The following is a 24624-nucleotide window of genomic DNA, read 5'->3' on the forward strand; positions in this document are numbered from 1 at the left end:
AACCAGGAGCTGACCCCTTGACTGCTTGGAAAGCAAGCACCAGTGTCTTAAACCGGATGCGAGCTTGCACTGGTAGCCAGTGGAGGGAGATGAGGAGGGGAGTGACGTGGGAGTCACGAGGGAGGTTGTAAACCAGACGTGCTGCTGCATTCTGGATGAGCTGAAGGGGTCTGGTGGCTGATGCTGGGAGGCCAGCCAGGAGGGAGTTGCAGTAGTCCAGACGTGACAGTATCATGGCCTGGACCAGGAGCTGTGTGGAATAATTGGTGAGGAGTGGTCTTATTCTGCGGATATTGTACAGGATGAACCTGCACGACCGGGTGGTTGCCGCGATATTCTCAGAGAGTGACAGCCTGTTGTCGAGCACAACTCCAAGATTTCGGGCACTCTGTGAAGGGTGTAGGGGAGTGTCTCCTAAAGAAATGGGCAGATGAGAAGTGGGAGAGGTAGGAGAAGGAATATGGAGAAGTTCCGTTTTGCTTGTGTTGAGCTTGAGCTGGTGTTTGGTCATCCAGCTCTGGATGTCACTCAGGCAGGCGGATATGCAATCGGAGACCTGAGTGTCTGTGGGAGAGAAAGAGTAGAAAAGTTGAATATCATCTGCATAGAGATGATATGACATGCCATGGGCGGCAATAACAGGGCCAAGGGACCTAGTATACAGAGAAAAGAGGAGGGGACCAAGGACAGAGCCCTGAGGGACCCCAGTTGTGAGGGGACGAGGAGCTGATACTGCACCGGCCCAGGCAACCTGGAAGGAGCGGCCGGAGAGATAGGACGCAATCCAGTTGAGGGCTGGTCCGCAAATTCCCAATTCTGTCAGGGAAGACAGAAGTGTAGGATGGTCAACGGTGTCGAAGGCAGCTGAGAGGTCAAGAAGGTCTCTCTCTCTCTCCCTCTGTCTCTCTCTCTCTCTCTCTCTCTCAAATTCAAATGCTATACACCTCTCTGTCTTTCTCTCTCTCTCTCTCTCTCTCTCCCTCTCTCCCTCTCTCTCTGGCTCTTCATGTGTGACCTGAGGAGGACCTTGCTCCGCATGCACTCGGGTGGATGAAAGCAGGCCGTACATTCGCGCCGTGTCTTCCTTTCAGTGCGTGCCGAGCCCCTCAGAGTGGAGGGCCCTCGAGCGCTGGACCACAGGGGATGAAAGCGCTCTTCACCCTCATGAATGTGCGCTCTGTGATCAAACCCCGAGCTGCTGTCGAGGCGCTTCAGTTGCTACGGGCGATGCCATGTGCGCGTTCTCTGGTTGGCAGGTGGTGGTGGTGGGGGGGGGCGGGGGTGCTTGTGGATCTCTCGGCTCCCTGGTGAAGTGAATCACGCCTAAAGCCAGCTGGCCTAATGGCTGTACCAGGAAGAAATGCCCCTCTGCAGTTTGCACTAATTGCCATTTGGGCGTGCCCGCCGGTGAATAGCGCCAGTGTTCCCCGTGTCTGCGCGGTGTCTCCTCGAAAGGCCAGGCCAGGATTTACGGCGGTCAGCGGCGTTGGCCGCCGCCGCCGCCGTCTCAGACCCGGGGATCATCGGGGCCACTGACTCCACTGTCTCTCTCTCTCTCTCTCTCTCTCTCGCTCTCTCTCGCCTTCCAGCCCCCGACGGAGCTCCCACAATCCTCTCCGTCACGCCTCACACCACCACCTCGGTGCTGATCCGGTGGCAGGTGAGGAGTTCCCGCGCCGGCGGACGCGCACGCTCACGCCTCTCGTGCACGCTCACGCCTCTCGTGCACGCTCACGCCGAGGTCACAGGGACAGGCGAGGAGCTCTGAGGAGTCTGGAGAGCTGGGGGGTGTTACTCATAATAGGACCGTAATGAGATCCTTTCTCTTTCCTCAGGCTTGTCTTCTCATGTTTTATGGTGGGGGAATTTCTTAGGTTCATGAATCACTCCTTTGGAGAAGCTTACGTTCTGTGGATGGGGGTGCGGGGGAGGGGCGGTTATGATTTAGGATACTCCTCTCTCTTTCTGGCTGTTTACACATTTTGGTTGGAGTGAAGAGATTTGGTACATGGCAAGGATTCAGTGCTACATAAACTCTGACAGAGTACATTTGGTTTAATTTCAGCTTGTGTCATTGCAGCACATTGCAATTCACTAATTTAGCAGATGCTCTTATCCACAGTGATGTGCACATCCTAGTTCCTCACATACAATGACATGAACCATGATAAATTAAAACTGAACTGTATTGGTATAGGGAGTGAGTAAAGCGTTTTTAATCTGTAGGTGCAGTGTGCGTGAAGACATTACTCTCCTAATATGACTCACTCTTTGCAACTCCACAGTAAAAACTGTAGTTGTACAGATTGAGTCATCTTTACTGTACTGGTATATAGCGTAAGTAAAACTCTACTGAAATTACTCCACTTACTCTCTGCGAATGCAGATGCACAGTGAGGACTGGTTACTTGCAGACGGTCAGTAGAGTCGTTTGTTGCTGCGCAGGCGTAGAGCGTGAGCGCAGTCGGGGTCTGACCTCTCTCGGTTCCCTCCAGCCGCCCTCGGAGGAGCGGATTAACGGGATCCTGCTGGGATTTCGGGTCCGCTACCGGGAACTGCTTTACGACCGACTGCGCAGCTTCACCGTCCGCACCGTCAACAGCCCGTCCGCCACCTGGGCGGAGCTCACCTGTGAGTAACGCCCTGCCCTGCACCTGACCCCGCCCCCCTCCCTCCGCCTGACCCCGCCCCCTGTCTCTGCCTGACCCTGCCTCCCTGCCTGTGCCCATCCCTCACAGAAGCCAGGTGGGGGTGTGATGATTGTCATTGGCTGGTACAGAGGAGTGATGTCATGCATTAAGAGTGGCTCACTGGTAACAGGATCTGAATGAGATGTTTGTCAGCCCTGCCTGCTCACTGTCACCACAGATACAGAACTGTCATTTTCACTCTGTTTGTGCAATATGCCAGACAGTAATTACAGATAGATTGCAGGCAGTGGGTAAATTAGTTTTCCAACAGAGACATCTGTCAAGGGTTGTGGTCCTGGAGGACTACAGTTTGGCAGAGTTGCATTATGGGAACTGTAGTCAAGCATTTTGGCAGAATTAAAGCCAGAGACAATGTAGCCCTCCAGGACCAGGACCTAAAATCAAAGTATGTTTACACACATCCACACACTCTCACATGCACACACACACACACACACACACACACACACACACACACACACACACCTTGCTTCACACACACCGGCCTGCTTCCAGTCAGTACTGTTCTGCGATGTGAGGACAGTTGCATCATTTCTGTTTCCTTTCTGTTTGGGTTTGGTGCTGCTGTTTGCTTGTTTCGGCCTCCTTGTCTTCAGCCCCTGAAGCGTGCCTGTGATCTGTACACACTGTCCCTGGAGACACAGTGTGCTGTAACACACTAACCTGTCTCTCCCTCTCCTTCTCCTCTCTCCACCCCCTCTCTCTATCAATCTCTCACTTATGGCTGCCCCCCCTTGCTCCTACCAACCTGACCCCCCGAACTCCTCCACCCTACCCCACCCCCCCACACCGCACCCCCCACCCGCCCCAGCCCCCTACAGCGTACGGAACCTGAGCGAGTCCACTCTCACCCACTATGAGCTTGACAGTAAGTCCACACACCTTTATTTCTCACTCTCTTTCACTCTCTCCCTCTGTCTCTACTATCTCTCTCTCTCCTGCTCTCTCTCTCACTCTCTTTCATTCTCTCCCTCTTTGTCTCTACCATCTCTCTCTTTCTCTTTCTCTTTCTCTTTCTCTCTCATGCACGCATATACGCATAAACTCATGGGTTCCTTTTGGTCTAGTGTGTGTGTGTGTGTGTGTGTGTGTGTGTGCATGTGTGTATGTGGGAGACAGAGAGCACAGTCTACCTTCGTCCCAAACCCATCCTTCCCAGCTGACTGTGCTCTACACTTTCCTGCACATCTCCTTTTTATGCTTTCTTCCTTTGTGTTTTGGTGTGTAATGAGTGATGCTGGGGGAGATGTACATATAGGGCCTGCATATCAAGGACTCATGTTACATTACATTTATTTAGCAGACGCTTTCATCCAAAGCGAAGTACAAAAAGTGCATATCATGGTCATTGGACAACAACAAACTGTTCTTGCAATCTCTCTCTTCCTCCTCTCACACAGAACTCATGCAAGTCACAGAAGAGCGCCATGATCAATGTGATTTCTGTGCATTTATTGCCAACAGAATATACATGGCCAATAAGGAAATATACCAATATAATTCGTGAAATTAGATCCACATAGAAAACGCATTGACAGACTGCTGTGATTCCTTTTTCCGTATTAGTATACAAAAAGCATCACTTCCCCGGCTGGACTGTACCGGAGCCTTGTTCTGCAGCCGATCCAGCTTTTGACCGTAGCAACTGCCTTAGCCCACTGACCGGAAGCTTCATCAGAGGGTTTACCGCGCGACTGCGTTTGCATAGAATTGTGGGTAAATCTGGCCGGTTGTGTCCCGCAGACCTGAGCAAGCACAAGCGCTACGAGATCCGGCTCAGTGTGTACAACGCGGTGGGGGAGGGGCCAACCAGCGCACCGCAGGAAGTGTTCGTGGGAGAGGCGGGTAAGTGGCTGGTGGCTCTTTCTCTGGGTTACCTCTGGACCAATCACAGCTCTGTGTTTTAATACCACTCAAAGCGGTTATGCAAATGAACCGTTTCACAGAAGTATGGGTGTTTAACTACTGTATAATTATTACTGACCTTGCCCAAGTCTCCTTGATCTTGTGTCTATTGGTGTGTTTGATTTAGCAGAAAAAAAGGCTTCTGTCTTGTATAAAAATAAGACATTATTTGCAAACAAATGCATTTTTATATTCTGTTTTCTTCAGTCCCTACTGCCCCACCCCAAAATGTGGCCATCCAATCAGCAACCGCCACCCAGCTGGACGTGACGTGGGACCCCCCTCCACTGGAAACTCAAAACGGGGACATTCAGGGGTACAAGGTCAGTTTTCAGCAGTTAGCAAGTGTGGGTGTTTAAAAAAAACCCTCAGATGAACAGGGCTATTATTTACCTTCCATCGCTGACTCATTAGAATCAATCACAGTGTTAGTTACGGAGAGTCCTATCTTTTGATTGGTTCTTACCATGTTGGTGATTGACGGCACTTGGAAGCTCCTCCCGTTTCTGTCTCCCTGACGCCTAGCTCTCGTCCTGTTTACTGGTTCTGTTGTGGCGCTCTGATTCGCAATAGCCACGCTCTGATTGAGTAGGACCTGGATGTTACAAAACCGTCAGGTTAAGGTGCTTCTTTCCCAGGGTAGCCATCTGAGACTGGGGATGCGGGGATTCCGGAGTTATCTGGAATTACCACGTCTCCCTCAGTCCAGCTCTTCTGTCGCTGCCAGGGAGGTCATGCAGTGTGACACTGTTGTTCTGGGATTATGTTCCTTGGATTTTACTCCAGTTCATTGTGAGTTAGCTCAGAGTCTGGTGTTTGTTTGTAGCCACAGGACAGATCTGAGCTGTACCGCGGGGATGGATAAAGGTGGAATAAAGACCTGAGTACTAAAGTGCAGACCGCTCCGGGGCCTGTTTTTGGACAGGCGTGCGCGTGACCTGTCCCGTCCTCCTCCCTCTCTCTCTTCCTCCTCCCTCTCCTCCTCCTCCTCCCTCTCCCCTCCCTTTCTTCTTCCTCATTCTCCTCCTCCCTCTCTTCCTCTCTCCCTTCCTCCCTCCCTCCTCTCCTCCTTCCTCCCCTCTCCTCCCCTCCTTCTCCTCCCTCCTCTCCTCCTCCTCTCCCTCCCCTTCTCCTCCCTCTCCTCCCCTCTCTTCCTCACCTCCTCCTCCCCTCCTCCTTCCTCCCTCCCCCTCCTCTCCTCCCTCCTCCCTCTCCCCTCCCTCTTCTCCTCCTCCTCCCTCCTCCTCCTCCCTCTCTCTCCTCCCTCCCTCTCCCTCCTCCCCTCCTCCTCCTCCTCCCCCTCTCCTCCTCCCCTCCTCCTCCCCTCCCCCTCCTCCTCCTCCTCCTCCTCCTCCTGCAGGTGTACTTCTGGGAGTTCCAGCGGCAGAACGAGACGGAGCGGCTGCGCACACTCTTCCTGCCCGAGGGCGGGGTCAAGCTGAAGAACCTGACGGGCTACACCACCTACATGATCAGCGTGGCGCCCTTCAACGCCGCCGGCGACGGGCCCCGCAGCCCGCCCACCAGGGGGCGCACCCAGCAGGCCGGTGAGGACAGCGACTGCCCCCCTTCTGCCCTCAGCGCCTAATTCAGTCTTTGTTCTTTGCAACAGCGGGGCCAGCCCTACAAACGCGTATGTCTGTGACCGACTGAGTGAGTGACTGAGTGAGTTAGGAAGTTACACCATTGGTCGGCCGGATGCTCACTATAGTTAAGCATCCTTGAAAAAGTGCTATATTATTATTATTATTATTATTATTATTATTATTATTAATAAATAATGATAATAATAATAATAATAATAATAGCAATAGCAATAGCACTATTACATCCCTAAAAGCATGATTATCTGGGCTGAATATGCTCTCATAATAACATGCAGTTTAACAGCTGTTTAACACAAACACTCAAAGTGAGTGTAGCTCTAAAGCCCGGACAGTTCGAGGGGTTACGTAACTGGATCTCTGCGGCATGCAAACTCATTGTCCGCATGGCGAAACGGGGCAGGATTCATAAGGAGACGTATTATCTCCAGGCTGAACGGATCTTTGTGAGTTACTGAGAGCCGTCGGCCTCTCTGTCAGTCGTAGCGTGCCTCTGGAAGAGGGGGTTTTTGGGGAACGTTCTGTGCTCCTCTCAGCTCTAATATCCTGTTTTCTTTGGAGATACTTACTGGGAGCCATCGGCTCCAACAGCGGGGAAGACAGTCGCCAGATTGTTTCCCTTCCGAAAGAAGATGGCCCGCCTGCTCTTCAGGGGGGAAATGTGTTTTGCATTCGTTTAATCCAACTGACGGGGGCATTTATTGCCTGTTTCATTTCTTTTCGGTGGGGGTCGGGGGGGGGGGGGGGGGTGTTGCATCAAGTGGATGGATATTCTGTCATTTTTTGGCACGCCTTCGCCGGGTTGCCACGGAGACGAAAGCATATGACACCCTGGCTGAGTGGAGGGGCAGATGTGGGGGGCAGATTTGTGGCTGGGGGGGTGGGGTGGGCGGGGACAATGGGCCCTGTGTTCTGCTGCCCTTACTCAAATCTGTGGAAAAAGGGGAGGGGGGGGTAAGAAAAATCATTTTCTCTGTGAGTTTCTCTCACCCGTTCAGCCCTCTGCAGTCTCCCACTGAAGCGAGGGATGTAAGAGCTGTGAAAACGAAAGTGTGGAAGGGCCGAACGGCTCCCTCTGCACCTCTGCGTGCTGCCCTTCACTGGCTCACTGCTGTTCTCCCTTCATCCCCCTCTCCATCCCTTCTCTCTCTCACACACACACACACACACACAAACACACGCCCCTGCACATTTACACACTCATTCACACACACACACACACACACACACCATTCCACATAGAGACATCATGCCAAACCAGCCTAACACTCCATTGACTGCCCTAACACTACAGCCTCCATTTCCACACCACATCACATCTTGTCACTCTACACACACACTCACACACACACCACACACCTATTCACACCACACACCACCAGCCCCCACAGCTTCATTCACCATCAGCGAGCCACACACCAACCTCCTCAATTCACACTGGAAGGGCGTCACGCCAATATCAGGGCTACTCTCGTCTCGACCTTCACCCCGTGACTGTAAGCTTTACATGCCCCCACCCTCCCACCCCTTCACTCTGATCCACCTCGCCACCCAGCCCAGCGCCCCAGCTTCTCCACTTCAGCGGCTCACCACCACTCCTCACGTCTCTGGGAGCCGTCTACCCAAGGCATCATGAGGGCTACGCTCGTCTAGAGCCTGCACCCGTGGACGTAAGCCCACCAGCCGCCACCCCACCCCCACCCCCTGCCAACACGCCCCTCATTCCCTAAACTGGCACTTAAAGTGTGTCTCTGAGTTTAGCTCTGACACCTCTGCTTTACTGCCATGGCCCAGGCACACCTACGCCGAAGCGCCGGAGGGGGAGGGGGCTGTTCCTCGCTGGGGCCGTAAATATTTCACACGGCTCCAGGGCTAGCAGCTAAGATAGCGTATAGCGCTTGTAGAATACGTCGGGCCGTGACCGGCTGTAAATCTACGAGGCTCTGTGAAACAGTCTAAGTGATTGTTTCTGGAAAGCCTAGCCGGCAGCGGCATCTGGGCTGTTACAAGCTAAGCTAAGCTAAGCGTGCCTCTACGCTGAGCAGTCAAGCTGTGAGTCCAAACAAAAGCTGCTGTCCTGCGCACCTCCCAGAGATATCCTTAACTTTTAAAGACAATGATTAGCATTCTTATTATTAGCATGTAAGTAGTGTGTGTGTGTGTGTTTTGTTTATCTTTGTGTTTAAGATTGTGCTTTGGTGATGACTAATTTTTAAATATTCTTGTAGTTGTGGGAGTTTGTATGTGTTTGTAAGGGACCACACTTCTCAGGATGTCCTGCTCTGATCAGGGCAGCAGATGGCACAGATGGGGTGGGTATCGATCGCTCTCTGTCTGGGGGCCCAGCCGAATGCCGTTAGGCCCCAGGCCTCCCGCTCCCAAGGGGACCCTCCTGCTGGCCCGTTTCCCCGAGACCTCGCAATCGGGTTATTCCTTATCGATTACCATGGCAACGGGAGGCTGAACCCTAACCCTTGGGGGATAGCGTGACCTATCCAGGCCCGTCCCTGCGCTGCCAGATTTGCTGAAAGGGGCGAGTTAACACCTGTGGCAGTAGCAGCAGGTGGCCGGATGTCCCTGACCCCAAACTTTCAAACAGTCGACACCTGATCACCTGAGAAGCAGGTCTGGGGCTGCGGTTGCTTCCTGTCTGAACAGAGCGATTGACCCCAGCAGCTTCTGTGCCCTGTTTACCCTGCAGAACAGCTTGCACTCTGATTGGTGGAAATCTGTGCATTGTGTGTGTGTGTGTGTTACATTGTATAAAATGTCTGCTTTATGTGTGTGTGTTTGTGTGTGTGTGTATACGTGTTTGTGTGTGTGGTATGTATATTTGTGTGTGTGTCTGTGTGTGTGTGTGCGTGTGTGTGTGTGTGTGTGTGCGTGCGTGTGTGTGTGTGTGATGTTACCGGGGACAGACTCTAAATGCGGTGTGTTTATCTAGAGTCCTCAGTGGCCTGTGCCGACTCCTGTCTTCACTCCTCCTCCCCCCCAGGAGTCAGTAAGATTGTGACTGTGGACGTGAAGGGGAGCGCCCCCTTCTGGATGAAAATCAAGGATCTGGCTGACGGGGTCACGTACAACTTTCGTATCCGAGCCAAAACCTTCACCTACGGACCCCAGGTGGAGGCTAACATCACCACCGGGCCCGGGGAAGGTCCGTCAGTCCCTCTGTCAATCTGTCTGTCTGTCTGTCTGATGGTATTGTGGATGTGACAGTTTGTATTTTTCACTTGTGGTGTCGGGTGTGAAAATCTGGCCAGTTATTCAAATGCGATAGTACACGCACAGGAACTTGCATGCGTAATAAAGAACAAGAGCCTAAAATCCAAAAAGCGTCTTTAAAATTAGGTTTGATATGTTGCTCAACATTACAATGTCTGATGACATTGTTGGTTATCCCTAGGCAGTCTTCTTTCTTAAAAAAAAACGCAACCACTGGATTATCTTCTAAGATGTAGAATAAAAAGACGTAAAATAAAGACTGAATGTGCTCTAAGTAATAGCTTCATTTTGAATGGAATTCTGGCATTTGGAGTGTGTAACTGAACTTTTGTGACCACCAGTCACCAAATCCTTGGTTGCCAACAAAGTTACGGTTCAGACTTTGGACATTTGCCCTGTCACGACTCCCTGCGTCTGGTTTTGACGTCTTCACCCGCCCACGCCCTGCCTCCCCCCCCCCAGGAGCCCCGGCCCCCCCGGCGAGCCCTTCATCTCCCGCTACGGCGCGGCGCTCACCATCCACTGGGCCAACGGCGACCCCGGCCGAGCCCCCATCACGCGCTACGTCATCGAGGCCAGACCCTCAGGTGAGCGCCTCGGGAGGGGGGGGCGAAGCGGGTGGGCAGGTGGGCAGGTGGGGTATCTTTTTCCCTTCAGGACATTCAGCTTTTGCCGGCATCAAGAATGGGCGGAGCCGTTATGATCTAACGATCTAGCCAATTACAGTAGTTACTGCAGAGATCTTTTTCTGATTGGTTCATATGAGTCAGCGATTGACAGAATGTGTTCGCTCCATCCATTAAGGGGGTCTTTAAAGCCTGTCAGTTCCATTAATCCCGATGGTGTATTTAGCGTAAAAAGCTGTGGATGGGAGGTGGATGTTATCGTTAGCGAGGGCTTTGTGGGTAATGGATTAACACGTACAGGTACTGTGACAAAGAGCCCCATTAGAGTGGGGGGGTGGGGGGCACGGAAAATCAACAGCGGCTTCACGCAGCTGGGTTTCTCAGCTTTTTAATGGGGTATCGATCGGGATGCATTGATTGGCCCAGACCGGCGATGGTTGTCAGGTTTCAGCCCTGACTGACAGGTCTCAGTGATGGATTGGGGAGGGTGGATGAGATAGAGTTTTAGAAAGGCGGGTTGATTACATTGTTACTGGGAAACAGGGGATGGTGTGTGTGTGTGTATGTATGTGTGCGGGAGTGGGGGGTGAAAATTAGGCTCACAGGAGGTTAAGGGAGTGTGGGCCGAGTAGCGTGCCTATGGCCAGCCGGCTGTCACTGCCCCAGGCTGGTAGGGGTATCACTTACACCCCAACTAAATCCCATCTCCTCCCCACAAAAAATCACCTCTGGCCTCAAAGCCAGCCAGCCACCCACTCGCCATTCTGTTACCTCCAATCAGGCAACACATAACTCTACCAGATACCAGGATAGACATGGTAGTTGGGTCTGCAAGTAGACCTCAACAGACATGGATTTTAAAAAAACATTTTTTTACACTGATATTATGTGTCTTTGTTCCCTTTGAAGCACTTTTGTCAGCAAACGTGTAAAAGGAAATTTTTAATTTATTATTATTATTATTATTATTATTATTATTATTATTATTATTAAGATAGCACTGCTCCTGGTGATCAGTGTGCATATTGAATACACAAAGCAGTGTTGAAAGGGTTAAATGTAGGAAGTCAGCTGACCCGAGCCACGCGTCTTATTCGCTCGTATAATTTACTTCATCACAGATGAAGGCCTGTGGGATATCTTAATCAAGGACATCCCAAAGGAAGTGACATCATACACCTTTAACATGGACATCCTGAAGCAAGGGGTCAGCTACGACTTCCGGGTCATCGGCGTCAACGACTACGGCTATGGCTCTCCCAGTCCACCGTCGCCCTCCGTATCTGGTCAGTTTGAGTCTGTAGACGTTATCCTTCATTTTTTTACATTTTCTTCCTTTCTTTTCTTTTTTCTTTTGTAAATGTAATGTGCAAATGAGTGTGAAATATGTAGTTAAATGACTTACATTCGGTTTCATCAAATATTAATATTTCATGTTATATTTCAGGCCATCACAATTTTGTACTCACATGAAATATCTACTTGTGCCTGCATGTCCATTTTTCAATTTTTATTTCAAAGCTCATATTTAATATTTAATGCCAGCTTGGCTTGTCCATCTTGTGTTAATTATTTTTCACTTCACCCTCCAGCCCAGAAGGTGGCGCCTTTCTATGAGGAGTGGTGGTTTCTGGTGGTGGTGGCCCTGGTGGGGCTCATCTTCATCCTCCTGCTGGTCTTCATCCTCATCATCAGAGGTCAGAGCAAGAAGTACGCCAAGAAGTCGGAGTCAGGTGGGCCGGAGAACGTACCTGTAGAGCGGAGAGCGCGCCTGTAGTCAGAATGCTAGCGTGTGTGAGGATGGGGGGAGGGGCTGAGGGGTTTCGTTTCCAGTCCTGACTTCAACCCCAGGGTCAGGCCACCTGTCGGTCAGTCGCGGTCTGACAGATATGCACTAGCACTGCCATAACCTGATGTGTAGCGTTTGACCTGCGAGTCCGAAAACAGCATGACCTTTACAGTCATTCACGTTTCTGTTTTTGTTCCACGTTCTGTTTCTCTTTTCTTTTTAATTGTGTTTAACTGGAAAGCGAAGGCGGGGGACAGACAGCCTGACGCCGAGCCCCTTCTTTAAAGGACAGGGCGGCTGCAGATCGATGCGTCGGCTCTATAAATGGCTGCCATTAGCAACGATATGAAGTTCAGTTTGCCGCCCTGCCCACGGTGACTCACGCCTGTGCCGGCCCGGCTGAGTCACCCCTGCCCTTCGCCGCGGCGCGGTCCTGTGTGTGTCTTTAAGGTGCCCTTTGCCCCAGGGCGAGGGGGAGAGAGAGCAAGGGAGAGAGAGACATAGAGAGAGTGAGAGAGAGAGAGACATAGAGAAAGTAAAGGAGAGAGAGAGACATAGAGAGAGAGAGAGAGACATAGAGAACGTAAGGGAGAGAGAGAGACATAGAGAGAGAGACATAGAGAAAGCAAGGGAGAGAGAGAGACATAGAGAGAGTGATAGAGAGAGAGACATAGAGAAAGCAAGGGAGAGAGAGTCATAGAGCGAGCAAGGGAAAGAGAGACATAGAGAGAGTGAGAGAGAGAGACATAGAGAAAGTAAGGGAGAGAGAGAGACATAGAGAGAGTGAGAGAGAGAGACATAGAGAAGGTAAGGGAGAGAGAGAGTCAGAGAGAGTGAGAGAGAGACATAGAGAAAGAGAGGGAGAGAGAGTCATAGCGAGAGTGAGGGAAAGAGACGGAGAGAGAGAGAGTTGCTCACTCTTGCGTGGCTGTGACATCAGCAGGGTGTTTGGCTCTGTCAGCAGTTTGCGCTGAGGCCTGTCGGGCCCGTCCTGGCCTGGCTCGGGTCAGTAAACACGTTTCTAGCTGAGAGGGGAAACACAAGGGCCGCGTTTTAGCGGGACACAAAGAGGCACTTTCAGACCCCGGCCCGGTGGGCCGCGGGACCGCCACCGCTCCTCTGACGGCTGTTTGTTTAACCGCTCCCCCCCCGTACCCCTGCCTCCCCAAATTCTCCCTTCAATCACAGGCTCGCCTCCCGTTGCCCTCCTGCCCCACCTCACGCCCGGAGGCTTTGGGAAGGGGTGCACGGGGAGGTCCCGCGACCTGCAGACCTGCCGGGTCGGTGTCAGACAGACGGACACCTCCTCTGCACCTCTGCAGTTACTGACAGAGTCTAAACACAGGGCTTCCACAGGGCCATATTAAGATCTGCTCTCTGCATCGTTTTAACACCCAAGTGTTTCAGCAGTCTGTGGCACTTCATTGGAAAATATATATAGAACTAGCAGTAACAGCAGCGGCACAAAGCTGAACTGCTGCTCATGGCAGCTGGTACACAAGGAAGGAGTAATGCTCGAGTAAAGCTGTTGTAACTGTGCCAGTTGTAGCCCTTTAACACTTACATAGGGTTGACCAATGCTATACGTGTAGTAGCAGCAGCAGTAGTAGCAGTAGTTGTACTTCTTGTGATAGCAGTACTGTAGCATTTGGTGGTTGTAGTAGCATCCAGACCTGCATGGTACACACTTTTTCCCAGCCATAGCAGTAGTGGTGTTATAATAGTAATGTAGTAGAGGCTGTGGTGTGTAAGATGTACTCTGCTGTAAAATGAATAACAATAGTAACTGTAGTCGTAATATGGTAGTTGTGGGTAAGGTTAGCATTGGTTAGCGTTGCTTTGTAGCCCCAGACTAACCCCCTGCCGTGTCTGCGGCCTGTGGTCACACAGTGTCTCCGTACCTCTCATCAGGTAACACCTCCAACTGCAACGCCCTGACCCACGGCGAGATGGTCAGCCTGGACGAGGGCCGCTTCCCCGCCCTGGAGCTCAACAACCGCCGGCTGTCCGTCAAGAACTCCTTCTGCCGCAAGAACGGCGTCTACACCAGGTGGGCACACGTCCGACGTGAGGGTAGGAACGGACAGGTAGAGAGATGGATACTTTATCGACGTCCAGGGGATATAGTTTCATCAGCTGCAGCTTATGGAAGAACCAGTCCTTACAATTCACTAAGGGGTACAACAGCGACAGTGTTAGTCTAGAAAAAATTAACCCTTTGAAGAGTAGGTTTTTTGGGGGTATTTTTTTTTTGTATTTTAAGTCAGTGCTCTATAACTCCACTGCTTTAGATCGCCAGTCGTGGTTGTTACTTCAGCATTAGAATGTTCAGTCAGGAATCACGTATTTGCGCTCTAGAAGGGTTAACATAATGCATAAATTAAAAAGCAGCTATTGCACAGCCTCATCCTTAAGTATAATATTATTCCTCACGTCATCCCCTGGCTGCCCGTTGGCAGTTAACAAGACCTGGAATCAGGTAACAATGAGCTGTTGGGTAGGAATAAATGTAAATTGAGCCTTGAGCCTTGAGTTATTTATTGGTCAGAATGAAAATGTATCATTATATTTAAAAAAAAAGAGAAAAACCACCTCATCTGTTAAGGAGGCCATCAAGTACTGGAAAGAGTGTAATGACTTGGTATTGATGGTGTCATTAAATCATGTGCGTTTCCGCCTTAAATAATAGAGTGACACGCAGTGATTGAGTCGGGCATTATGAGATCATTTATCCCGCTGCCCCACGATCCAAGACGTGTAGCGCACCTTTGTCAGAGTCCTCATCATCGGTCAATCTCTCTGACGGGTCATTTGGGCTGTGTGCTCTGTTCTGGAGCAGACAGCCCTGGTAACCATGGGAAACCCACCACCATGTTCACCCCTGCGACCTGGGTCCTTCTAAACGGATTAATATTAGTACTTTGCAGAATTAAAAGAATACAAAATTAAGACAAAATAATAATGTTGTGATAATAATAATAATAATAATAATAATAATAATAATAATAATAATAATAATAATAATAAAAACTTTATTTAAATAATAAAACTTTATTTATAATGCTTCTCATACAGACATTTAGACATTTAGAGAGGTTTCCACATGTACCATGCAGTGAATGTCTGTACAGTCACATGAAGGCAGTGCTCCAGCAGTGTTCTGTTTGCCCTGTGGGTCCCTGGTTTTGCTCAGCTGACCTGCTGTAGATTTGGGAGAGATGGCGTACGTAAGGGAGGTGGGAGCCGCCTGTTCCTCTCCCTGGAAGTTTGCCCTGCCCACACACACCGCCATAAATCAGGGGAAGGTTGGCTGGCTGCCTCCAGTCAGGACGTCCCGGCACAGGCCCCCCTTACACCCAGCACAGGGGGGTGGAGGTGGGGGGGAGGGGTAGTCACGGATATGATCACAGCCACGCCCCCTCTCCTGGTGGAATTAGCTCTGATGAAAGTGATGTCATCGGGCCAGCACTATCGTTAGACCCAGTGACAGACAGATCACTTCATCACCGTGTTGTGGCTCGCATGCTTTCATACTAATAAGCTCCCTTTAATTAATCCTAATCAAACTAAGCCTGTGCTGTCATTTCTGTCATTTACAATCATTCACATAGCAGATGTTCTTACACAGAGTCACACAGTGCATACAGTGTTAGATTAACTTCAGTATGGATTCAAAATCCAAATAAAAAATCAATGTACATATACATACCTCGGCTAGAAATCCTATATACATCTGTTTCATGTTATTGTAACCTGCTACAATGTTTTCTGCATTGTCCCTGACAAATAAACTAATAAATAAATAAAAATGAATCTGAAGTCCCCTTACCTCAGCCTACATCCCCATCATTCTGATTGTAGTTTACATGCTGGTATATGCAGTTAGCTCCATAATGTTTAGGACAAACACACATTTTTTCTTGATTTGTCTCTGTAATCATTAAAAAAATAAAATGGGAAAGTGCAGATTCTCAGGGTATTATTATGCACTATAGTATATAATAATTTCAGAAATTACAGCACTTTTTACACATAGCTCCTCCATTTCACCGCCTGCAGCATTCACTGAACTGTGTTTTTGATGAATCAGACAGTAGTTAGTGTCTGAGTTTGGGTAATTCGGGGGGGGAGGGGGGTGTCTGTATTTGGGTAACTCAGCCCTCCCCCCCCCCTTCGGCTGCTCATAAGGGCTCACCGAGATTATGCTATAGCATGTCTGGCAGGTTTGAGGTTGCTCCAAACCCTAAAGCCGTGCCCCGAGGTGCAGGTAAAGGTGTTTTAGGAGGAGCACGGCCTCGGGCCCCTCTGAAGAGCTGCCCGGGGACTTATCTCCCCATCCCTTCATCCTTGCCCTCCGCTGATCCCTTCTTTTGTCTGTGCCGGCGGGATGAAAGGTCTCTGGCCCGCGGGCAGAGCAGACGCCTGGAATTCACAGATGTTACCCCAGCCCCCCCCCCACCCGACTCATCGGCCTCCTCTTTGAAATGGGCCTGCTCAAGGTGCGAGGGTTTAAAATACCTGAGGCAGCTTAAGGCTCTTCAGGTGGGGGTCGGTGTTCAGGTACCCAGTGGGCAAAAGCCGAAATCTAGACGTGTAGAGGTGTGGAAATCCAGGTTTAGAGAGAGCTTTTGATGTAAACGGTAAACGGATAGGTTATCCCCAGTATGGCTCAGGCTTTGGCCGGATGTATCCTAACCATGTTCTAGTCAGCCAGAAAATGTTCACTTTTCAGCCAAATGGTGCCGGGTTTTCGCCTGCATGTCTAGACGGCGTCTCACCGACTCTCCACCACAGAAATGTTCCCTGGCTAAGTGTGCTGGGATCGCACTGTTCTCCAGGCCACGCCCACCCACTCCCCCCCCGTTTCCTCCCCCCTGGTCCACCCCAGGCCTGCCGTCAGCCTCAGGGAGGCTGGCAGTCTAGAGGCTTCCTGAAGCAGCAGACATCACCGCTGCAGGCTGTTCATAGGCAGGGCATACGCGTTTCCTAACATGACATAAGGACCTGAAAATGGGGCAGGGGAGCAGTCCATCAGAGGAGCTGACAGCGCCCCCTGGGGACGAGCCGGGCCGCACAGTGGAGCAGACAAAGGGCTTTTCATCCGCTGAGGGGGGCGGGGCTTAGTCTGACGGGGCCTGACGCTCACGAGGTGAGAGTGGCTGCAGGGCTGGGCTGCATATTCTGCAAACCCTCATATAGTGTGTGTGTGTGGTGTGTGTCTGTGTGTGTGAGTGTGTGTGAGTTTGTGTGTGTGTGTGTGTGTGGTGTGTATGTGTGTGTGAGTGCGTGTATGTATGTGTGCATGTGTGTGTGAGTGTGTGTGTGCGTGCGTGCGTGCATGTATGTGAGTATGTGTGTGTGTGTGTGTGTGAGTGTGAGTGTGTTGTGTGAGTGTGTGAGTGTGTGTGTGTGTGAGTGCTGTGTGAGTGTGTTGTGAGGTGTGTGTGTGCGTGGTCTTGTGTGTGTGCGTGTGAGTGTCTGTGTGAGTGTGTTTGTGAGTGTGTATGTGTGTGCGTGCGTGCATGAGTGTGTGTGTGTGTGTGTGTGTGTGTGAGTGTGTGCGCCTGCGTGTGTGTGTGTGTGTGAGTGTGCGCGCCTGCGTGTGTGTGTGTGTTTGTGTGCGTGTGAGTGTGAGTGTGCGCGCCTGCGTGTGTGTGTGTGTGTTTGTGTGCATGTGTGTCCAGTAGGCAGTAGGTATGCGGAGGGAAACAGGCAGGTGAAGGTCAGCCTATTCAGACTCATCTCCTTCCTGCTCACTGAGCCCTGATTGGCTGATTTGGAGATCAAAGGCTGAGAAGCAGCTCCCTGTCTTTGAAGGGCTGCTGCTAATGAGCTCCTGATAGAGCAGGACAGGGGAGGGGGTAGGGGGCCCTTCAACACAGCGCTATGGGAATGTATGATTTAGGGATGGGGCAAGTAGAAGGGGGGTGTTTGAATGAAGGCTGCCATCCCTATGGGCTGGGTGGGGAGGGGGTTGTTTAATTATTTAAGAACTTCTCTGAGTGTGGAGGAAGTTGGGAGAGTGTGTGTGTGTGTGTGTGTTATGGGGGAGCTGGTGCAGTTTATCATAATTCCCGTCTGATCCCCGCTAACACTGGAACAGCATTTTTCATCGTGTGAGTAGCCGTCTCATTTACTGCCGCATTTTAAGTGCTGCTGTGGGGGGGGTCATGTTTCCCCCCAGGGCAGTGACAGGGAGCAGGGTGACCTGCAGGGAGAGTTCTGTGTAGACGGAGCATCGCAGGCAAGGGCGACGTAGCGTTTTTAGCAACCGGCCAAAAAATCCCATAATAATCCTCAGTTCAGCTTAGCTGCTGAGTCAGGCCGCTGTCACGGCAACCTTGAGCCTCACGGAAGTGCAAAGGACTGCAATAGTTACGAGGACCTCTCTGAAAATAAGTGATTTATTTATGGTGAACATGTTTCGCGGCGGTGTATTAAGTGTGTCAGCTTGAGTACGGAGGGCTGCCAGGCCGGTGGCTGGATAAAGAGCGGCCCCGCTGGCCCTTACGCGAGCGCAGAGGAGGGACCCCGTTTCCCAGCATGCTTAGGGAGCGATTCCTGCATTAGGCCCGTCTCGCAGCCCTCTCTCTGGCTCCGGGTTCGATGAGGGGGGGTCCGGTCATCCAGGCCTCGCAGACGCTGTGCAGGGACATGACAGGGAGAGCGGGTCTGCCCTAAAACGAGCCCTCATTACCCGTCCGTTCCATTTTTGCCCAGTAAAAGCGGAAAACCAGTGCCGGCCCCTAAAGTCCGATACCAGATCCATATCCAGCGCCAGGACAGAACTTGGGCCGCCTCGTTTAACTCCTTTTTTCGCTCGCTCGCAGCAGTAACGCCCCCCCTCGCCCCCCCTCGGGCCCCGGTTCCGGTCCATTCCTGCCCCCACCCACCTCACCCCCACCCGTGATCCTCGTGACCTATCCGCTGTTGCCCTTGGTTACCATCAGCCCCGGGGCGGGCCTATTGAAGTGTGCAATGATGTTGTGTCAGCTCAGTCAGCGAGAACAAAACAAAAAAAATGAAACAGAAAAATGACTGTTGGCGGAGTTTCCAGTGGTCCATAAGAGGCGGCCGGCCGCTTAGCTGCCGGATGGCTCCACATCCGTACAGCCCTGCGGCGTCCGCTTCCTCTTATCAGAGAGATACGCGTGGGACAGATCTATAGATCTATAGATGAGCTACGGATCACTATGGCATCTTTGCACTCATCACGAAAACGTGCACTATGATGGGGCGGCAGTGCGGTGTAATGGCTAAGGACCTGGTCTTGTAACTTAAGGGTCAGAGGTTCGGTTCCCAGGTAGGACACTGCCGTTGTACCCTTTACAACAGGGTATTTAACCTACATTGCTTCAATACATATCCAGCTGTATGAATGAATGCAATGTAAATGCTACATAAAAGTCTTGTTTATACATTGGTAATAAAGGTTATGCTTAAGAATTCCATAAACATACATTTACCCTCCTCTTCATGCGCATATAAATCTGTGTTCATATCTCTCGTATTTAAACATTCTATCTGATGGTCCACAGTGGGGGTGCTGGGTATCAGAGTTGGCACATTTAGCTGGGCCTGGCAACGTTCTGAGAGGGCTCAGTTGAGGGGGGGGCTGCTTCAGTGGAAAAGGGGTGCATTTGGCCCTCTCTCTGGGGCTTCCATTACTGTCAGAGAAGGTCAGGAGCTCAATGTCCTTTGTAACCACCAAAACCCAGGAGAGAAGTACAAACGTGCAGCCGCGTTCTCCCCAATGTCTGCTGAGCTCATGTCAAAATGTCTGCAGCTTCTCCTGTCTCTGTCTCTCTCTCTCTTTCTCTTTCGTTATTTCTCTTTCTCTCTCTCTCTCTTTCTTTCTCTCTCTGTCTCTCTCCTTCTCTCTTTGTCCCCCTCTCTCTCTCTCCCTATCTCCCTCTTTCTCTTTCTCTCTCTCTCACTCTCGCTCTCCCATTTTCTCTTCAGCTTTCCATAATTAAATCAAGGCAGTTTATTCATGCAAAGATGAAAAAAAATTCTTTCCATACATTGCAAACTTTTTTTTTTGCGGTCTTACTTCAAAGGCTGTTCCGCATAGCTCTTTTAATGTGATTTACACACGGGCCAACTGATGTTCATTACTTTCGCGGGATTGTTTAGGATTCCGGCGATTGCCAGCATCTCAAGACCTTGCAAAGACAAAGACCCCACCACCCCCTGACATTTCAATCTAGGAAAAGAGTAGGAATCTTGTGGAGAAAACAAGGAAACAATTAGCAAAAACAGATGTGGGAAACTTTCCGAGTTTCACTGACAGGGAGATCGGGCATGAAAGTAGAGGAGGCAGATACTCAATCTCTCTCTTTTTATCTTCCACGCACTCTCTCTCTCTCTCTCTCTCTCTCTCCCTCTGTATCCCTCTCTCTCTCACTCTCTCCTCCCTCTCATCGGCGGTTCAAACTCTGCCTGCTCTTTTCCCAATAAGTCACAAGGTCTCCCCCCCCCCCAGAGTGCTTATCAATCAGTGGAACTAAGCAATTCACAGACAGCCTCAGGATTTGTAGGAATTTCATGTGTGTCCCATGATGTTTATGAAGTCTGCAGCCACCCCTCTCTCCCCTCTGCAATCGCCTCTCTCTCTGTCCATTTAGGGCGTTTTGGCCATAGGAGCTTGCTCTGGACCAGGAATGAAAGGAGATGCTGATACACTTATAACTGGGGGTTAGCAAGCTGATCTCAGATCTGTTGTGTTGGGGGAAATATACCCGCATCATACAGTGTGCCTTTAATGGAGGAGAGTGGCGGTCTATGTCCCTAAATGAGTTCCTACTTTACACGTTGCGAAGACAGATTTTCCCTCCTTTTTCTCTTCTTGCCGTTGAGTCAGGGTTGTGATCTGTGTTCCAGGAGGCCCTCAAGCTGTCCCTGATTTTTAAAAACCTTGTTGTGTCTTTAATTTTTATTTCCCTCTGATATGCCAAAGATTTTAATCTTCAGATCATTTTTCTAATTTGCTTTCTTGTGATCACTATATTCAGCTGCTTGTTTTTCTTGGCTGAGATGCAACAGGGGTCTGTGTTTGACTGTAAAAAGGATGGAATGTCTGTCTGTCTGTCTGTCTCTGTGTTTGGCTGTCTGTCTGTTATTAAATAATACAGATTACAGGAGAAGATCTCTGAACGTTTACACAGCAGTGGTCTGCAACCACATTTACAGATGTTTTATTCAGGGCAACTGCTTTTTTTTATTTCTTTTTTTTTTTTTTTTACATAAAATCCATTTGTGTCCATTATCCATTTGTTCAGCTGGATATTTGCTAAAGCAATTCTGATTGAGTGCCCTCCAGGGCATAATGGCGTTTCTCCACGGGAGAACCAAACCTGCAGCCACTAGCCCAGCTCTCCAACCATTATTCTGTATCGTTGCCCAGGGTGGCAGCCCTGGTGCTGGTTCTGCTGGTTTTCATTGTTACTTGGCACTTACTCAATGAATTAAAACATTGCGTACACAGTTAACTCTTCCCATCTGGTTTCTTAGTTCCTTATTTGAAGGAGAAAGCAGAAGGTCACAGGCCTGTGGTTCTGTAGTGCCAGAGTTACAGCCCTTAGTTTGAGGGGATAGTTGTGGTTCACAGGGATGGGCAGGGGTTAAGGCTCCAGTGGTAAGCTTATGTAGATGTTGGATGTAAATGTCTGTGAGTGGGGGATAGATGTTTCCTGGACATTAGTTTCCTTGAGTGGGAGATATATGTTTAATTGATGTGTATCTGAGTGGGGATTGATGTTTATTAGATGTGTCTCTGAGTGGGGGATTGATGTTTATTAGATGTGTCTCTGAGTGGGGGATAGATGTTTATTGGATGTGTCCCTGAGTGGGGGATAGATGTTTATTGGATGTATGTGTCCCTGAGTGGGGGATAGAGGTTTATTGGATGTATGTGTCCCTGAGTAGGGGATAGAGGTTTATTGGATGTGTCCCTGAGTAGGGGATTGATGTTTATTGGATGTATGTGTCCCTGAGTAGGGGATAGATGTTTATTGTATGTGTCTCTGAGGGAGGATAGATGTTTAATGGATGTGTCTCTGAGTGGGGGATAGATGTTTATTGGATGTGTCCCTGAGTAGGGGATAGATGTTTAATGGATGTGTCCCTGAGTAGGGGATAGATGTTTAATGGATGTGTCTTTGAGTGGGGGATAGATGTTTATTGGATGGATGTGTCCCTGAGTGGGGGATAGATGTTTAATGGATGTGTCTCTGAGTGGGGGATAGATGTTTAATGGATGTGTCTACCCTCTGCTCCCTCAGATCTCCACCCCGGCCCAGCCCAGGCAGCCTGCACTACTCGGACGAGGACGTCAGCACCAAATACAACGACCTGATCCCTGCAGAGAGCAGCAGCCTTACTGAGAAGCCCTCTGAGATCTCCGACTCGCAGGTACCGAGCAGCGTGCCTCCCGTCTGCCAAGCCCCACCCTGCCATTCAGTCTCCCCTAGCCCTGCCCCTCTGTGCCACTCTACTTCTCCCAGCCCCACCCCTCTGTACTGCTCCAACACTCCTAACTCCACCCACTACTACCAACCCCACCCCTGTGTACCGCTCCAACACTTCTAACTCCACCCACTACTCTCAGCCCCACCCCTCTGTACCGCTCCAACACTCCTAACTCCACCCACTACTCTCAGCCCCACCCCTCTGTACCGCTCCAACACTCCTAACTCCACCCACTACTCTCAGCCCCACCCCTCTGTACCACTCCAACTTCCACCCACCACTCTCAGCCCCCCCCCCCCCCTCGTGCCACTCCTAACTCCACCCACTACTCCCAGCCTCACCCCTTTGTACCACTCCAACACTCCTAACTCCACCTACTACTCCCAGCCCCACCCCAAAATGCCCCTTTCCACTCCATCCGTGCCCTTCCACTTTTCATCAAAAAAAAAAACAGCACAACCTGCAGAGTTCTGCCCCGCTGGCTATCTGTCGCTGCAGCTCAGTGGGGGCGGCACCAGAGTGACCGTGGTCTTTATTATGATTTCACACTGAACGTCGAGCATTACTGCAGTCTGTGTAGCCCAGTTTTATCAGTTTTTTTAAAATGTTTTTAGTGATAGTTACATCAGCTTTGGAATGTTCATGAGCATTCCAATCACACACTGTATTTGTGATATTACATCTTAAAGGCTTATAGAAGGGCTAGGTTCACTTGCGTGGCAGGGCAGTGCATTGAGCCTGTAGTGGTGAAAAGTAGCTCTGAAAGGAATAGGCACCTGAGAGAGAACAGCCCCCTATGCACTGTAGGTGGGGCTATTAGGCACTGCAGCCTCTCTTGGCTCAGGGTAGACCTGGGAATTAAACAGGGTTGTAAATAAGGAAATTGTAGGCGCCATAAAATCCACACAAAGTACCAAAATAAATGTACCGCCAGCTTAAAGAGGCATTTGAGGGGCGTGGTTATACGAGCACCCACAAAAATGTTGGCTGGATTCTCTAGGTGAGAATGGTAAAGCAGCCCTGCATAATTATACTCCCTTCCTTCCTGTATGCCATGCTATGGCTCTGAGGCTGATACTGTGTATACTGGTGATTTAAAGAGTGTGTGTGTGTGTGTGTGTGTGTGGGTGTGTGTGAGTGAGTGAGTGAGTGAGTGTGTGTGTGTGGGTGTGTATGTGTGTCTGTGTGTGAGTATGTGTGTGTGAGAGAGTGAGTGAGTGTCTGTACGTGTGAGTGTGTGTGTGTGTGTGTGAGTGAGTGTGAGTGTGTGTGGTGCAGAGTTCTGAGCCTGGCCCAGCGTGTACACTGGGGTGGTGGGTTTTGGCAGAGGGTCGGTGCTGAGTTTGGGAATGGTGCCGGTAGTCAGTGGGAGCACAGGCTGTTAGGATGGACTCACAGAGACTGGACTGCCTGTCCTCTCGCCCCCCCCCCCCCCCCCCCCCCCCCCCGGCGGGATTCCGTCCAGCACCCCGCCCTCGTCCCCAGCAACCGCCTCGTCAGCTGCCCTGTCAAAGCGCTCACAGCCTGCGCCCTTCTGCCCCGGGGGGTGGGGTCGCATTGGCACCCACTGACTCAATGCGCTGACCCCTGCCAGGGAAAATCAAAAGATTCCTCTCTCTCTACCGCTCTCCCTACCTCTCTTTTTCTCCCTCTGTTTTCACCCAGCGAAGCGCCGCTGGCATTTTCATTTTACTTTCTCTGAAAGGCCTGGGTCGGAATTATCTTCTATTTCCTGTCATCGGCGTCCTGACAGATCTACCATTCGCACGCATATCTGATCAGACGAGCCCAAATACGATTCCTGCACCCCAAAACCCCCAGCGACAGCGCCTGCCAGCACCTCCCATAGCAGTAAGCCCCCCCCCCGGCCTTTGATCCCGCTTCGGGACAGAGCCCGTCTTGTTCTGGGAACGCCCGTCCTACGCGGCCGCGTCGCTCGCGAACGCTGCGTGGCGGAGGTGCGCAGGAACGCCCTTTGAGGTTTCATCGAGCGCGTAACTCCGCCCAGCCCCTCCCTCTCGCTGGCAGCTGTGAGCCGCTCGTTGTTCTCCCTCAGACGGGATTCGAGTGAAAAAGCGACGCTGCGTTGGCATGGTAACTCGGCGTACCCCGAAGCCCCCCCTCTGGAGCAGGTGAACAGGGCGGGCGTCGGCGTGCGTCGGTGTCCTTGGGGCCACAAAACCGTCGCCCGTGCGCCGAAAAGACCAGGGTGCCATTTCCTGTGAATGTTGCTTTGGGAATGTTGCATTGTGGGAACTCCAGACAGCCCCCGCCAGCTGCTCCTTTCACTGCCT

General features: G+C 50.9%; 1 protein-coding gene across 1 annotated transcript in view; it reads left to right on the plus strand.

Annotated features, from left to right (window-relative positions):
- Positions 1–24624, plus strand: part of sdk2b (sidekick cell adhesion molecule 2b) — a 292173-nt gene that overhangs the window by 254886 nt on the left and 12663 nt on the right. Inside the window, exons 32-43 of the mRNA XM_064323396.1 lie at positions 1590–1660; positions 2496–2631; positions 3523–3579; positions 4455–4556; positions 4824–4939; positions 5977–6196; positions 9150–9381; positions 9911–10032; positions 11193–11357; positions 11664–11804; positions 13772–13910; positions 22144–22273. Of these exons, the coding sequence (XP_064179466.1) occupies positions 1590–1660; positions 2496–2631; positions 3523–3579; positions 4455–4556; positions 4824–4939; positions 5977–6196; positions 9150–9381; positions 9911–10032; positions 11193–11357; positions 11664–11804; positions 13772–13910; positions 22144–22273 (1631 nt within the window). The remainder of the gene's footprint in view (positions 1–1589; positions 1661–2495; positions 2632–3522; positions 3580–4454; positions 4557–4823; positions 4940–5976; positions 6197–9149; positions 9382–9910; positions 10033–11192; positions 11358–11663; positions 11805–13771; positions 13911–22143; positions 22274–24624) is intronic.

The sequence above is a fragment of the Anguilla rostrata genome, chromosome 2 (assembly GCF_018555375.3).
Source record: "Anguilla rostrata isolate EN2019 chromosome 2, ASM1855537v3, whole genome shotgun sequence".
In the NCBI taxonomy this organism is placed as follows: Eukaryota; Metazoa; Chordata; class Actinopteri; order Anguilliformes; family Anguillidae; genus Anguilla; species Anguilla rostrata.